At 36.9% G+C, this 18,095-nt stretch overlaps 1 protein-coding gene across 1 annotated transcript in view; it reads right to left on the bottom strand.

The window, feature by feature from the left end:
• Positions 1 to 3,715: 3,715 nt before the first annotated feature.
• Positions 3,716 to 18,095, bottom strand: part of LOC134537830 (aquaporin AQPAe.a-like) — a 130,705-nt gene continuing 116,325 nt past the window's right edge. Inside the window, exons 5-7 of the mRNA XM_063378681.1 lie at positions 8,899 to 8,979; positions 7,655 to 7,759; positions 3,716 to 4,354 (exon numbers count right to left, since the gene is read on the bottom strand). Of these exons, the coding sequence (XP_063234751.1) occupies positions 4,310 to 4,354; positions 7,655 to 7,759; positions 8,899 to 8,979 (231 nt within the window). The 3' untranslated portion in view covers positions 3,716 to 4,309. The remainder of the gene's footprint in view (positions 4,355 to 7,654; positions 7,760 to 8,898; positions 8,980 to 18,095) is intronic.

Genomic DNA, 18,095 nt, shown 5'->3' with positions numbered 1-18,095 from the left:
GTAAAATTATTTCCCTTTTGAAAAACTAACTATAAATTTGTTTATCGAAATGGTACTATTGATTTCTCGTTGCTAGCCGAACAGGCGTACCGAACGCGTCGCTTGTAAATGCTTCAATACCGAACCTGTGACAAACCCCCCTAGACTGGAATTATCATCGCCTGGGTTTTGAGGTTATATTTGTTTAGGCAAGTTCAGGTTGAAATTGTAGTATGCGCCAAAAATTCAATGAAATAATAACGCATTACACAACGGAAATTTAAAGCTTTGAAAGTCCATTACGCATGCATGCAGAAACTGCTATAGCCACGGGCAGAATGAGTCAAGATGGCAAACCCACGTGTGGCAACATGCACACTTTATATTAATTTTAGCGAACATCAGAGGATTAACTAAACGTATTTGTGTGTCAAAGTAAACATATGGTAGTGACACTATCCTGGAATACATTTTGTAAACTTGAATAGTCATACCATGATATAATCGCAACTTTAAAAGTACCTTAATACGTATTAGCCAGAAAAACAATTATGCTGGTTATGTTGGAAGAAATATGGCGTCAAAGATATTTAACATTTTGTTAGTTTTCTAAAGCATTACGAATGTAGCACTATGTTTTAAGTATTTTTCAATCTAAATTTTGCAGTCCAATAGATACATTAAAACACAAAAAACTTGAAACAATCAACATTTTTTTGTAACACTAAGTATAAGAATATATATTCGGTCTAAATCCTTACTATACATAAACCTTAACCTTATTGCGCTGATTCAACATTTAAGTTTTAATGTAATAACTTCATCATGAAATTCTTTTATTAAAAATGACATCGAATATATTAAGGGTAAAAAAAATTCTTGTGTCACAAAAGTATGTCGAATGTTACGCTATATCCAGTGGCTGTTTTGGTTTTATAGTGTTGATATACACACAATTTCTTGAACTATCGCGTAAAGGAATGTAACACGGACGATAAGCACATTCATCAGCTGATACTTGTCGTTAATTAAAAGTCTCCATTCAAATCCGAAATAAGATAGTTTGCGTGAGCTATCGGATGTTTCACGCTGTATTTGTTGTATTGCGTGCACTATTCATGTATCTATTCATGTGGGCTCTGGTTTTGACAAGTACTTCACAATATAGCAATAAATTGCTTCGTTTGAACCGCATGGCTGAATATCCATATTGCCACTCCACGTGTTCAATGATCTGGATGATAATAAATTATTAACCCAAGCATCTTCCTTTCAATCCTTTAGTAGGCAAAGTCTTCCTCCATTACGAATAAAATCATGTGCCATTTTTTGTACAAATGTGTTATGTTTAATTAAAAAAAATTGGTTGTCTGTAAAGTCGGTTTATGGACGATAGTTTAACGTGACAACGTCATAACAAACATTGATGAAATTATTGTATACTTTTATGAATAAAATTGAATCATTTTTATTGAATTATCACTATTTTGTATGGATACAAAGGAGTGAAATGAAATTTACAATTTAATTGATAAATTTACTTTTATTTGCACTCATTAACTCAAATGTTTATTACTTTAACGAAGAGATTATTTTAAATATAACTTTTATACATGTTTGCTATTTAACTTCTTCCAATCTGTGTTATTGTGTTAAGGATAGGACGATGATAGGAAAAGTAGGAAACAAATGGGAGTGTTTCAAGTTTAATGTACCTCGAAAAAGTCAAATCGATGGTTGTTCCAATCGAGTGGAAGAGAGATATATGCGGCGCAAGCGTACAATGAGCGTAACGGGACACTGTGCGTAACGGGACACTGCGTAACGGGACACATTTTCGTGCGTGCAGCCGGCGTTCATCGATTTATTAGACGTTGTCACGTCAAAAATGTTTATGGTTTTCAAAAACTAATTTAAAGGAAGACTGATCTAAATATGTGAGTTATAGATAACATGAAAGCTCTTGACCGTCTTCCAAGTACATGTCCACACACTTGAAACTCGGCAGGGATGTTCTTTATATTACATACACATTAACTGAGCTCGGGGTTTTCCTAAAATTAGCCTCTAAGTCGGGTTACAGGAACGTTAAAGATTTTGGGGCTTTAACCCCTACCCCGGCACATTTTCCACCTATACCCGACCTATTGAATCGGAAACATTTCAAACAAAAAAAAAATACATTTTTAGATTTTTCGAATTTTAGGGTTATTAACCACTCCCCCCCTCCGAAGTGGAGAAAATCGAACCCCGGGCACCTTTTCCACAATAACCCAACCTTGGAAACACTCAAAATCGAAAAAAATGTATTTTTAAAATTTAAGGGTCTTCCCCAGCCACATTTTCCACAATAACCCGACCTTTTGGATCGTAAACGCTCCAAATCGAAAATACATTGATTTTTAAAATTTTAGAAATTTGGGGTTTTTAACCACTCTTTCCCTCCTTAGGGACACAGTTGACCCCGGAGAAAATTCCCACCATGCCCCGACCTCATGGGTACACAAAAATCATGGTTATTACCCATAGCTCGAAATTAGTGGTTTTTTGACCCTCTGACCTCCCACTCCCCCTTAACTCTAAGATCATAAGTTATAAAAATATTGGTTGTCAGAGGTTATTTATATGCATGCAATATTTAAACATATTTGGACGTCGAAAAATAGGTAATAAAGCTAATTAAAGCGTGGTAAAACTGAAATCTCACTTCAAAGCTTGTTTCTTCCCCAAGCAGCTGAGCTTAGGATCTCAACTGGTGTGGTATTTGTCTATTTTCATTATGTGAGCACTAACATAGATATTAAAAAACTATCTATTTAGAATCTAATTTAATTATCGTGTTTTCGTGTTATCAGATTTTAATAACGTTGGTTACTAATGGAGAAGCAGACAATAGGACCTAGAAAATAAAATTCTTGTTTGCTCAAATTTATTTTAGCTTTTTGTAACTTTTTCCAACTTTTTATTTCAAAATAATTGAATACTTTTTTTAATGGCCCACAAAATAGTTTTTTTTTTTTTTACGTTGGAGACAATGCTTTGGTTACCACACTTCACTACAGAATATGAAAAGTGAAGAAAGAGGACGATCAATATATCCACTCTATCAAATGTCAAGATAAACCAATATGATGACCAATGATCTGCCTGACCTGAAAATGGTTTGTGCATTTACGTGTGCGTATATATAAATATAAATATGCCATGGTGTAAGTGATGATGTTCATACTCTGGTGGACATTGTGAATAAATTATGTGTCTCAATATATGCTCTTTTTCCTCCATTAAGGACAAAACCCAAGACTCCAACTTTCACAACGTAAGCAGTACATTTATCACTGTGAAATCATAAAAAAATAAACAAGTTTTTTTTGCCTTCATTTTGAATTTTATTTATTCATAGACGTGCTCGTGAAATGAGATGAGTCTTTAAGTTAGGTGATCCAAAGTAAGCGAAGCTTTTCCTGTTGTGGTGAAAACATTAGCTCTTGTAATTAATTCGCTAGTCATTGGGGAAATCGGGAATTTTTGGAATTTTTGTTTTGACTGAACAAAAAAAAAAAATAATCGCATTTACTTGACTGCTTAAATTTTAATTATTTTTCAAGATAGATCTGTGTAAACCATAGAACGATTGTTACGATGTATAACAAAATATTTGTTTAAAATATAAATATTATGGTGTTGACACGGTCTGTAAAATAAATTATTTACTAAGATAAAAGGAAAATAATTATTTATATTTGTAGCATCACATATATTATAAACATATACTTAGTTTACAAGTAAAAGTACAAAAATGTGTTTTCATATGATTTGCACATTAAATAAAAAAAACAGTTTGTAAACTATACAATAATATTTTTTTATGATATAAAATTTTAGTATAAATATTTTTTTTCCTATTATTTTACAATATGTTTCGATGAAAGCACATTATGCACGTAACAAAAACCACAGGAATATTGTAACAAGGGTCTGCTGCGTGAGCCAGCAGGTAGCGACTGATATGTATCATATTTTACCACTAACAAATTACCAAAAAAACTTAAAAGTCTGAAAAATAAAATTTTGTACATTTGAAAAAAAATTATAAATTTAGTATGAGAAGGCTTCAGCTGAACTATATGCTAAAAACAATGGCAGCATTAATTAGCACAGATTCACACTCTAGTCGTACTTCGTCCTCATATCTGTGCGCGCACACAAATTATTTTGCAAATCGAGCGCTTGCAGGCAGATGAATCTTGAAGCAGTCGCGTGAAACATGTGTTCGGCGTGGCTACAGAGGCCAAGTCTCTGTCCGGCACTCGTTTTAGTTCACACTTCTTCATGCGTTGCCGTCTTCTTCCTTCTTCCCGTCGAACTGTTTTAGCTGGGATAAAAGTAAAAAATTGCCATCAGTTTTTATCAAAGGAACTATGAAAGCATATCAATATTTACTAACATAACTAAAAACGTAACGTATAATAAAATGACAAGAACTAAAAATATGTGTAAAAAGTTATAATGCAATGGTTCACTTTGCAAACAAATAAAACAATTGGTAGCTATTATTTAACTATAAATTTTATGAAATTGTTCTCTAGATAACAGTAACTTGAGAGTGTGTCTTAACTGAAGAGGTAAATAGTTGGAAAATATGGTTTCGAGTTAAAGTTTTAAAATTTCAGGTTAAAAAATAAAATAAAAAATTTGTAACAATTTCAGTATATTAATTTTAAAACTAATTATATGAAAATTTTTATAATTTTTTATTAATTATAAAGTGAAATGTATCACGAAAACAAACATATAACAAAACATTTATACATAGTGTACAATTTCATTTCATTGTGGTCATTAATAATTTTAATTTTAAACATGAGGAATTCATAATGAAAAAACTTAACTCTTATGCTTATCATGTTTTTTTTAAAATTTAGTAAGTTTTATAAGTAATGTTTGAAAATAAAATTGTTATTAGTAGTAAAGCCCTCTAAAACATAATTACATCTTAAGTTACAATACAATATTATATTTCATGCTCGCCAGTAAACGGTCACGTGTGAGACTAATTCGTAGTATTTATTATGAAACACCTGGTTTATTTCTGGTTTTAATGTATAATTATTTTTTATAGTTAAGTTAATATATCTAGCACTTGTAATTTTTATTGTTTTTGTCCCGTTTAGTTCAGTTAATTTTTATGTTTAGTTCATAATATATTTTTTTATAATAGGCGATTTGTTTGGAAACAGACCTAATATTATTCCTGTAATATATTTCTTCAAATCTTTTTCCTCGTATATCATATCCTTAAAATACTAAGAATCTGTTTTTTTTTGGAGAATTAAAAATTTGATTGGCCCATCTCTAATTATTACTTTACAAATTCTTGGTCGCATGTACAGCCAAAGCAAGAGAAAATGCCAAACCCTAATTGACGCCACTTATGTGTCCTTGTCGTGAAGGGCGTGTGGGGAATGCAAATCGAAATGACCAAACAATTTATAATCATACCAAAAAACTTTAAACACAAACCAACAATTTTTTTGTTAAATTTCACTTATAGGCTATAACCTGTATATAATTTGAAGTATAAAATTATAACGGTAAAACGTAAAACTATACTGGCAAAAAAAAGTCAATCCCTATTTACAGATCTAAACCGGAATTATATTTATAACAAAGCTTAGATAAATGTTAATAAAACATATCAATCAAATTTTTCATAAAGTTTGTCTAAATTATTAATTGAAATAATTTTTTGATAAAGAGAATAAACGTTTAACTATGCAGTGAGATTTTTATGTAATAATTTATCACCTAATTGATCAAAAAGTCACTACTCTGTAACTAATCAAAGTCTCATTTTGTTTGTAAGAATATGAATGCAAAATTAAAATTTATTTGCTAATGTGCATGTAATGACATAAATGTATGCGCATGATATTCAATATCTTCGTCACATCAAAGGAACAGGACGGAGGTTAGGTTCAGCCCTAATAGGCAACAGAGTCCACGATAATTGTGGCCGTTAGGCCGTAGCTACGTTCGGGAACGGCTAAAAAACCTAACTTTAACAAATGTATATACGAGATTAAATATAAATTTTAGAATCGTAATTTAACTAGAACTTGTATAACGTTTCTTTCCACGAGCAGGTAACGCGAGTCTTGCGTAACAGAACAGAAAAAGAGTATCATACAAAACTACTATATTTTAATAAACTATTTTTACCACTACAACGTCTGCACCATGCCTGTGGGTGTGTGGGACTAATGTGTGCCGGCGTGAGAGGAATGTAAGTGGTATGTGAGGAATGTGGTATGAATAAAGGGACTGAGAGAAAATTGGTGCGAGCAAGCAGGGTTGTTGAGGTCTAGCTGTGGTTGTGTTGGACTAATGTGTGAAGGGGTGAGAGGAATGTAAGTGGTATGTGAGGAATGTGGTGCGAGCAAGCAGGGCTGTTGAGGTCTAGCAGTGGTTGTGTTGGACTAACGTGAGAAGGGGTGAAAGTTAAGTAAGTGGTATGTGAGGAATGTGGGGCGAGCAAGCAGGGATGTTGAGGTCTAGCTGTGGTTGTGTTGGACTAATGTGTGAAGGGGTGAGAGGAATGTAAGTGGTATGTGAGGAATGTGGTGCGAGCAAGCAGGGATGTTGAGGTCTAGCTGTGGTTGTGTTGGACTAATGTGTGAAGGGGTGAGAGGAATGTAAGTGGTATGTGTGGAACATGGTGGGAGCAAGCAGGGATGTTGAGGTCTAGCTGTGGTTGTGTTGGACTAATGTGTGAAGGGGTGAGAGGAATGTAAATGGTATATGAGGAACGTGGTGCGAGCAAGCAGGGCTGTTGACGTCTAGCTGTGGTTGTGTTGGACTAATGTGTGAAGGGGTGAGAGGAATGAAAGTGGTATGTGAGGAATGTGGTGCGAGCAAGCAGGGCTGTTGAGGTCTAGCTGTGGTTGTGTTGGAATAATGTGTGAAGGGGTGAGATGAATGTGTTGGTACGATAAGAACGTGGCGGGAGCAAGCAGGGCTGTTGAGGTCTAGCTGTGGTTGTGTTGGACTAATGTGTGAAGGGGGAGAGGAACGGGGCAGAAGCAAGCAGGGCTGTTGAGGTCTAGCTGTGGTTGTGTTGGACTAATGTGTGAAGGGGTGAGATGAATGTGTTGGTACGATAAGAACGTGGCGGGAGCAAGCAGGGCTGTTGAGGTCTAGCTGTGGTTGTGTTGGACTAATGTGTGAAGGGGGAGAGGAACGGGGCAGAAGCAAGCAGGGCTGTTGAGGTCTAGCTGTGGTTGTGTTGGACTAATGTGTGAAGGGGTGAGATGAATGTGTTGGTACGATAAGAACGTGGCGGGAGCAAGCAGGGCTGTTGAGGTCTAGCTGTGGTTGTGTTGGACTAATGTGTGAAGGGGGAGAGGAACGGGGCAGAAGCAAGCAGGGCTGTTGAGGTCTAGCTGTGGTTGTGTTGGACTGTGTGAAGGGGTGAGAGGAATGAGGAACGTGGCGGGAGCGAGCAGGGCAAGAGGCCTACCTGCTGTGTGAAGGAGTGAGAGGAATGTAAATGGTATGTGAGGAACGTGGTGGGAGGAAGCAGGGCTGTTGAGGTGTGGATGTGGTTGTGTTGGACTGTGTGAAGGGGTGAGAGGAATGAGGAACGTGGCGGGAGCAAGCAGGGCTGGAGGCCTACCTGCACAAGGCTGTACTCGGCCACCTCCACGACGGGGGCGGAGAAGGCGTGCTTGTAGATCAGCGCCGCTGCCACTCCTCCCAGGATCGGCCCCAGCCAGTACACCTGCCACACACACGTCCGTCAGCGTCTTGTCACCAGCACGCACTTGCACCGAGTAGAACCCATGTTTCACACTACTCAATCATTAGTGCTTTGTGTGAAGTAAAGTTTATTCACACAGAAATATTCTTATAGGAAACTTTTCTCTTTTTGTTTCAAAACCAAATTTTTTGCTTAACTGTTTATTTTATTTGATGGACATTTATATATTTGTTAAATATGAGATTCAGTTAGACGAACAATATATATTCTTACAGCAAAACATTAATTTTTGTTAAGCCATATGTAAACCGATTTAAGTTTAACACATCTTGTTTTACTTACTGTAGCAATAGCAATTGTTACTGACAATATTACACCTTAATGAAAAAAAAAGTAAGTCATATTATGTTGCCCAACCAGGTGTTACTCACATGAATGCATTTCAAGGTGCTATCTGTAATATAAAGATTTTTGGATGCAAACGAATACATTAATAATTTCACTAGTCATTGCTACTGTATGATTCGTTTAAATTTTAATAATGTCTCAAATTACCAAATTTTTATTTCTTTGGAAAATGCTTGCTTTTCAATTCACTGTGATGTATCAAAAGCCACTAATGGTTATTTTCACTAAGCATTAAATACTCTGTAGAAAACTAACTGTTTTAGATTCAAATTTCTTATTGATATCAAAAGGTTGAAAACAGATTTAAAAAAATCCTTGCACTAGTGACATTCCACTGCAAAGCGAATTGTGTGCACATCTAGCAGGCTCACTGGCGGATCCAGAGTGGTGAGGGGGGGGGGGGGGACATACGGCATGGCCCTCCCCTGAACCCTGAATAGATATATATTTAATTTTCTCCTAATTCATTACCATAGTTTCTCCGAACTTACTTAAGTGTTATTTTACCGCAGTGCTATAGATAACAGGACGTTTTTGAACTACAAATAAAACCAACTAAATACTTAAATTCTAAAAGTACTAAAATTATATTAAAAAAATTCGATTTGGTCCTCCTTTGACCATGATTCTGGATCCGCCCCTCGAGCAGACTCATGCTATGCGAGCACAGTTGGCCAGCCCCAGCAGCCGTGTGCCAGCAGGCACTCTAGGGCACCCTGTGTCTCTGACCAGTGGCCGGCGAGGCGACTCACCCAGTGGTTCTCCCACACGCCGGACAGAACAGCCGAGCCGAGACTCCGAGCCGGGTTCATGCTGGACCCGGTGAAGTCGATCTGCGAACCATGCGTTCATTCATCATCGCCTCAGCGAGCTCCGACACCAGTCGAACACATATACAGCGATTAGACAGAGTGTCGGAAATCCTTACAACTATTACATTTGTTCAAATAAAGTAATTTTTACGAAAACGGTTTTAATGAAAAGCAAATATTTCATTGGTTATAAAAATAAGTAATTTAAGTTTTATGGCCGTTATGATTATTTATATTTATATTATTACCGTGAACCATTAATAACTAAGTTCGGCTGAATTATATTTGCAATTTTTCTGTAATTTCTAACAATTCCCAGTTTTGTTTTTAGTTGCCAATTCTTATTTTAATGTTAGAAAAGAAAATGTAATTTATGTTGTAGTAAACATATTTTAACGCGTATTTGACTAAATGTTATGATTTTAGACTTCAAGTCGTATAGTCACGTCACGATCACTTAAGACACTCTTAGATAAATTATTGAGTATTTCTGAGATTCATTTATAAATATATAAAAATTATGATGAGCCATAAAAATAATTTTTAAACAAAAAAGAATTGAATAAAATATATCTGCTGCCAATTAAATGCAATATAAGTTCACAAATTTAGTTGGCTATTTTAAAAAAAACATGCCATATTTACACAGACAACAGACTATATCAACATCAGTAAATTTAGCGAATGCTAAAAAATAACTGGGAGACTTCATTTACTTTCCAGAGACAAAAGAAATCGCACCAACGTACATTATCATTTATACATTACATAAACACAATAAATAAAATATATTATGCCAATAAATTAAAATAATCTGTACTATTGCCAACAATTAGTTTCGTTTTGATAGATTATTAATTGTTATTTATGTTAGGCTATCCATAAGTTATAAAATAACAGAAAATAAATTTTAGTTATTTTTTATTACATTTTCCCTTAAATGAAAATCTTAAATAATAAAGCTGACATTTATTTTCCCCTCGGTATCATATACATTTTGGCAAATGAAGCTACCCATATAAAGTTATATACAGAAACTAAAAACAAAATATAACTTTTACAATGTTATTACAATTTTCACAATTATTCTAAGATGATTCTTTAAGATGTGTGATTTTCATTCTTAGACAACCGATATTCACTTGCAATTATAAATAGTGCACGCTATGTATTTTCTTACATTACCCAGCCCTATGTCCTTAAAAACAGGTGCATATGTTGTTTGTTATATGTGTAGTTACACCAGGTTGAAAGAATGATCGATTGTTTCAGCACGTAACATGCATTTGAATAAAACGATGTTGGTGTAGTTTTGTTTAGGTGTAGTCAGTATATAATAGGGGCGCCGAGCGCACGGCTTCTGGCTGTGGTGCCGGTGCCGGTGTCCGCCATCTTGGATTGTGACGTCACGGCGGCCATCTTGTATGAGTGTAACGGGACACAGCGTAACGGGACAAGTTTGACCTTGACCTTTGACCCTCAAAATTCGCCAAAATTGGGCAAAATTTGCCCAAAATTCCTCAAAAATCGCCAAAATTTCCATTTCTGTGGAAAAAAGTTCCGCCAAAAAATCTCAAAAAATTCCTCAATTCGAAAATCAGGATTTCGAAAATCCTCAAAAGTCGTTTTGCCCTAGAAAGAACCCTAATTCCTAAAACTGGCTTAAAACTCCTAAGAGATAGCCGCTTATAAGCCATTTCTAGGAATAAGGATACCATGACCGCCATCTTGGATTATGTCGTCACCGATGCATTTTTCGTTACGGCCGCCATCTTTAACTTTTTTATTTATTATCCGATTTTAATAAAATATTTTTTAAAAATTATAAAAAAAAATAAATAATAAAATTTTAATAAAACATTTATAAAAAACAAACATTAACGACACGGAGTTCGGAGTCCTCGGTTCGAACCCGGTGAGGGCAAAAAAAATTAAAAATGGCGACAGGCTCCTTTCTTAATGGTGGCTGCAGGCAGACTGACTCCCACCACTTTTCTTAAAGCAGATATATCGTCACCTAGTATGACGTCATGTCCGCCATCTTGTCTTCGTTGCTGGAGACCACCATCTTGTTTTCGTCGGCGAGAGTGCGCTGACGCCATGTTAGTTTAGTTCTTATCCGCTAGAGTGCAGTAATCATTTATTACTAAGGTGCCCGCCATCTTGTCATTTGGCCGCCATCTTGAAAATCCGTAATTATTTAGCTAGAAATTCGGGAAAAATTTCTAAATTCGTTAAATAAATCACTCATTAATTTACATATTGATTCGATCCGCTCCTGTCCTTGGTTCGATACTTGATCGATGCAATAATGTTTAATTTTATGTAAAAAATAATAATTTCAATAAACCATGTTCAACATTCGTAAAGAGACTCTAAATCCTCTACGACCACCATCCTATCAGACATCAAGACCACCATATTGGAAATGCGTAATTTTAATGCTAGAGATCCGGGAAAAAGTTCAGAAATCATTAAATAAATTTCCGATCAATAAACTGATTAATTAGATCGACTAAGGTCCTTGGTACGATCCCAGGCCGATACAAAACAACTTTAATATTTTAAAAAAGCACCACTAAAGTGTAAGGTTCGAGGAATTAAACACCGCAAGTTCTTTTACAAACATAATATTTATTACATAATTTCTATTCTACTACAGGATCACTTACGAAAGCCAGCAATCTTATAATCATTTAGTTCCGCAGCGGTGTGAAATGACTAATTCTTAGCTCCAATCGGTTTATACTAGACAGAGTCCAGCCAGAACCTTTACAGACATAGTCCACCTTTTCTTGACAGAGTTTCTGGATACCGTTTTTAACAGTTTGCTTCACATCGTTAGAACTGTAAATTACTGCAGCCGATGTCTTGAATGCACACTTCTTCACTTTGTCATCGAACGGATATGGCTTTCCATATATACAGTCCAACCACAAGTTATATTTCAAAGGTCCGTTTGTTGCTACATCATCAGTAAGCTGATTGATTATCTTCTGTCTGATATCGTCAAGAAAATTACAAATGTCCTTCGACTCACCGAACGTATTTAGATAATAGTAGTCTTTCAAAGTTCCACGAAATGCAGACTGCGCCAAGTAGAAGCCATTATCGTTCACTTGTAATGCTCCGAACACAGTCTTAGGTTTATTTCCATGTTCAGACGTCATAACAATCGGTTGCTAGGCATCTGTTTTTTTGGTTGTACGCTTTCGTGTCTCCAATCTAAAGCGAGGAGCCGAAATGTCGGCAGGTAGTTCAGCAGTAGGAGCACAGACTCCACCTTTACATTTTTTCGCATGATGTCGCAAACTGTCAATTCGAGTAAACCATTTAAGGCACTCATCACATCGAAACTTCATGCGAGAAGGATTCTTCGTGCATTTGCTCCGCTCATGTCTTCGTGCATCATGGGAAAATGCGAACGACGTATCACAGTAGCTGCAAGGATACCGTGGTGATGAAGACGATCCTTTCAGACTCGATCCAGATACAGACATTGCAACAGTAGTACCATTTCCAGGCATTCTCTTATGCACATCGATGCATCGTTGTTGCGCCGAAACCTTTACTTTCTGCCGCACAGCAGGACCTTTGCATGTCTTCATGTGCGTTTTCATATTATCTTTTCTGGCAAACTGCTTATGACATTTCTCACAAACAAACATTTTACGATATAGGTTCTTGGCACATTCGCTCCTCTCGTGTCGCCGGGCATTGCTGTTGTTTGAGAAAATCTTGTCGCAGTAACAGCACCGATGTTCGCTAGTTGTCAAATCAGCATCCATTGAAGTCTCCATCGAGGTCGTATCGTCGATCGTCGTGGTTTCCTGCACATCCAGCTCAGTAGTCATTAAGCTATCTTCTGCTGGTGGTATCACATCTGTTGAAATCTCCTCCAATGTCGACGTCGTCGTCGTTGCCAACGGGATCTGCTCCACCATTGTCGTCGCTGACGTCAAGGTTCCCGTAGACGATGGTACAACGTCCATCGAGTTCGGCGTTAAAGTCGGTAAAGATGCCATCGAGTTCTCAAGAACAGGTAATTACACGACTTATGCACCAGATGAAATAATCTAGGTGATCCTTACACCGTCGACGACAGTAACAAACTGAGCGACCTGCTGTCTAGGACTCGCTTATATACATGCACCGGATGGAATAATACGCAAGTCAAATCAAGAACCATTTACTATAATACTAGAGTCAAAACAACATTAAAAATAGAAGGACCATCAACGAAAAGGCAGCACATTTGGAAGCACCGACAGCGAAAAGGCAGCACATTTGGAAGCACCGACTACGAAAAGGCAGCACATTTGGAAGCACCGACTACGAAAAGGCAGCACATTTGGAAGCACCGACTACGAAAAGGCAGCACATTTGGAAGCACCGACAACGAAAAGGCAGCACATTTGCAAGCACCGACAACGAAAAGGCAGCACATTTGGAAGCACCGACAACGAAAAGGCAGCACATTTGGAAGCACCGACAACGAAAAGGCAGCACATTTGGAAGCACCGACAACGAAAAGGCAGCACATTTGGAAGCTCCATCAACAAAAAAAAGGCAAAAAGGAAGCACTAGTTACGAGATCTATGTCTTAGTTAGAAATCAGAATACAAGAAATAAAAACATTAAATTCTTATAATTTAAATTATTTATTTTATTGCTTTACACTATACAAATGCAAGTAAAACAAGCCATTATTGTATGTAGCCAGCATTCCTCAGTTCCTTGAGTATGAAGGATATTTCTTTGATGCACGAATAGTTTCCTGCACAAAGCGAACCATGTAGAAGTCTTAGCCGGTCAACCAATATGTTTGGATCTTTCCATAATGTGTAATCATTCTCTTCTACCACCATCTTCCTTGCACCTTTATAATTATTATGATCTCTGGTGTCTTCCGTTTTACCACCAACCTCAGGGTAACTTTCATGTTTGAGACGGTGATCATCACAAGCTTGATCAGATTTATTTAATATATCACGTCGTTTCCATCGTTTCGGTCTCAGGACACCGCCACATTCTTCAATCTTGGCAGCTTTAGGTGCTTCATCATAGTCTATGTCTTTGTAAACAGCCTCAGAGTCACTGTAACAATCACCGTAGAAGGAATCGTCTTCACCCAATTTACCGTAATAATTCGATGTTGATGATGTTGAAGTGTCTTCATCGTCTTCATGCTTCCTTTTTAGGAGTCCATCATTTTTACAAAGTAGGAAAGATCTACTTGAATTCGGCTGGAATATATTCTCACTTTTCACGTTAAGGATTCTTCCATTGTCTTCATTCTTCCGTAAATCATCAACCTCCTTCAATTTAAGTTCGTTGTCGAGATCGGAAGAGCCAAGAAAATTATTGGCGTAATGCAGATCACTCTTCCTTAGGCTAGTAGATTCATCGTTGTCCTCTAGCCTGTACGCAGGCTTGGCGCTACAAGTTCTGCCATGTCTTTTTAGGCTCTCTCTCCGCGTAAACGACTTGCTACATCTAACACAACTTATCATATTGCGCAGTGGATTTTTAACACAGTCATTCTTCTCGTGTTGTCTTTTATTCTTTCTCAAGATAAACTCTTTACTGCAAAACTTACACCTATGTTCTTTCGATACAGCGTCAGATCCCAAATCGGAATTCATATTAGTTACTGAGACTAACGTCCGATACCAATTGAGTGTTTTAAATTAGATCCAATACTTAAATAGAAATATTTTCATATTTCATCAGCGAGAATTAATATATCTCATGCAAAAGTACTTTATGCATGTAGTTCTGCTTTTCAACAACAGATGTCGCCACATGTTGCTTGCAGGTAAATAATATTTAGTTCTTTTATGCGGGATGCGGGATGCTCACTAACGATCGCAAAAGAAGGATGGCTTCGCTAGACTCCAAGGAAAAGGAAGTTCGTCTTGCATGTTGGTGCTCCACAGATGTCTCATGGCGTAATATTAATTTGACTGAGTAATGATATTTTTTAATTCCACCTGATAAAAATATTGCAAGTTTTGATTTAGTAGCAGAAATTATCGAATTAAATGTAACTCCAAATAAAATGACATGTCTCATTAGTCAAAAAAAAAAAAAATCCATGCAGACAGCGGTTTCTCAGAATAGTCAGAAACACTTGAAGAAACCACAGGAATGATTGCAAGAACACGGGAAAAACCATCAAAATACTGACAAGAATAATCAGGAGCACACGGGAAAAACCATCAAAATACTGACAAGAATAATCAGGAGCACACGGAGAAAACCATCATAATATTGACCAGATTAATCAGAAGTACTCGGAGAAAACCACCACATGTTTTCTTTGATATCATAAAATTACAGGAAAAAATATTTAAAAATAAAAATAATTTAATAAAAAAAATGCATAAACAGTTTCTGCTAGCTTGTAAACTTATCATTGTTGAGCAAAGATAGAGTTCTTGTACAAGCCAGAAATTTATGTATTTTTTTTATTAATTTATTTTTATTTTTAAATATTTTTTCCTGTAATTTTATGATATCAAAGAAAACATGTGGTGGTTTTCTCCGAGTACTTCTGATTAATCTGGTCAATATTATGATGGTTTTCTCCGTGTGCTCCTGATTATTCTTGTCAGTATTTTGATGGTTTTTCCCGTGTGCTCCTGATTATTCTTGTCAGTATTTTGATGGTTTTTCCCGTGTTCTTGCAATCATTCCTGTGGTTTCTTCAAGTGTTTCTGACTATTCTGAGAAACCGCTGTCTGCATGGATTTTTTTTTTTTTGACTAATGAGACATGTCATTTTATTTGGAGTTACATTTAATTCGATAATTTCTGCTACTAAATCAAAACTTGCAATATTTTTATCAGGTGGAATTAAAAAATATCATTACTCAGTCAAATTAATATTACGCCATGAGACATCTGTGGAGCACCAACATGCAAGACGAACTTCCTTTTCCTTGGAGTCTAGCGAAGCCATCCTTCTTTTGCGATCGTTAGTGAGCATCCCGCATCCCGCATAAAAGAACTAAATATTATTTACCTGCAAGCAACATGTGGCGACATCTGTTGTTGAAAAGCAGAACTACATGCATAAAGTACTTTTGCATGAGATATATTAATTCTCGCTGATGAAATATGAAAATATTTCTATTTAAGTATTGGATCTAATTTAAAACACTCAATTGGTATCGGACGTTAGTCTCAGTAACTAATATGAATTCCGATTTGGGATCTGACGCTGTATCGAAAGAACATAGGTGTAAGTTTTGCAGTAAAGAGTTTATCTTGAGAAAGAATAAAAGACAACACGAGAAGAATGACTGTGTTAAAAATCCACTGCGCAATATGATAAGTTGTGTTAGATGTAGCAAGTCGTTTACGCGGAGAGAGAGCCTAAAAAGACATGGCAGAACTTGTAGCGCCAAGCCTGCGTACAGGCTAGAGGACAACGATGAATCTACTAGCCTAAGGAAGAGTGATCTGCATTACGCCAATAATTTTCTTGGCTCTTCCGATCTCGACAACGAACTTAAATTGAAGGAGGTTGATGATTTACGGAAGAATGAAGACAATGGAAGAATCCTTAACGTGAAAAGTGAGAATATATTCCAGCCGAATTCAAGTAGATCTTTCCTACTTTGTAAAAATGATGGACTCCTAAAAAGGAAGCATGAAGACGATGAAGACACTTCAACATCATCAACATCGAATTATTACGGTAAATTGGGTGAAGACGATTCCTTCTACGGTGATTGTTACAGTGACTCTGAGGCTGTTTACAAAGACATAGACTATGATGAAGCACCTAAAGCTGCCAAGATTGAAGAATGTGGCGGTGTCCTGAGACCGAAACGATGGAAACGACGTGATATATTAAATAAATCTGATCAAGCTTGTGATGATCACCGTCTCAAACATGAAAGTTACCCTGCGGTTGGTGGTAAAACGGAAGACACCAGAGATCATAATAATTATAAAGGTGCAAGGAAGATGGTGGAAAGATCCAAACATATTGGTTGACCTTCTAAGACTTCTACATGGTTCGCTTTGTGCAGGAAACTATTCGTGCATCAAAGAAATATCCTTTATACTCAAGGAACTGAGGAATGCTGGCTACATACAATAATGGCTTGTTTTACTTGCATTTGTATAGTGTAAAGCAATAAAATAAATAATTTAAATTATAAGAATTTAATGTTTTTATTTCTTGTATTCTGATTTCTAACTAAGACATAGATCTCGTAACTTGTGCTTCCTTTTTGCCTTTTTTTTGTTGATGGAGCTTCCAAATGTGCTGCCTTTTCGTTGTCGGTGCTTCCAAATGTGCTGCCTTTTCGTTGTCGGTGCTTCCAAATGTGCTGCCTTTTCGTTGTCGGTGCTTCCAAATGTGCTGCCTTTTCGTTGTCGGTGCTTGCAAATGTGCTGCCTTTTCGTTGTCGGTGCTTCCAAATGTGCTGCCTTTTCGTAGTCGGTGCTTCCAAATGTGCTGCCTTTTCGTAGTCGGTGCTTCCAAATGTGCTGCCTTTTCGTAGTCGGTGCTTCCAAATGTGCTGCCTTTTCGTTGTCGGTGCTTCCAAATGTGCTGCCTTTTCGTTGATGGTCCTTCTATTTTTAATGTTGTTTTGACTCTAGTATTATAGTAAATGGTTCTTGATTTGACTTGCGTATTATTCCATCCGGTGCATGTATATAAGCGAGTCCTAGACAGCAGGTCGCTCAGTTTGTTACTGTCGTCGACGGTGTAAGGATCACCTAGATTATTTCATCTGGTGCATAAGTCGTGTAATTACCTGTTCTTGAGAACTCGATGGCATCTTTACCGACTTTAACGCCGAACTCGATGGACGTTGTACCATCGTCTACGGGAACCTTGACGTCAGCGACGACAATGGTGGAGCAGATCCCGTTGGCAACGACGACGACGTCGACATTGGAGGAGATTTCAACAGATGTGATACCACCAGCAGAAGATAGCTTAATGACTACTGAGCTGGATGTGCAGGAAACCACGACGATCGACGATACGACCTCGATGGAGACTTCAATGGATGCTGATTTGACAACTAGCGAACATCGGTGCTGTTACTGCGACAAGATTTTCTCAAACAACAGCAATGCCCGGCGACACGAGAGGAGCGAATGTGCCAAGA

This window comes from Bacillus rossius, chromosome 12 (assembly GCF_032445375.1).
Source record: "Bacillus rossius redtenbacheri isolate Brsri chromosome 12, Brsri_v3, whole genome shotgun sequence".
NCBI classification, from domain to species: domain Eukaryota; kingdom Metazoa; phylum Arthropoda; class Insecta; order Phasmatodea; family Bacillidae; genus Bacillus; species Bacillus rossius.
The sequence above is the reverse complement of the archived record's forward strand: the minus strand, read 5'-3'. Positions and strand labels throughout refer to the sequence as shown.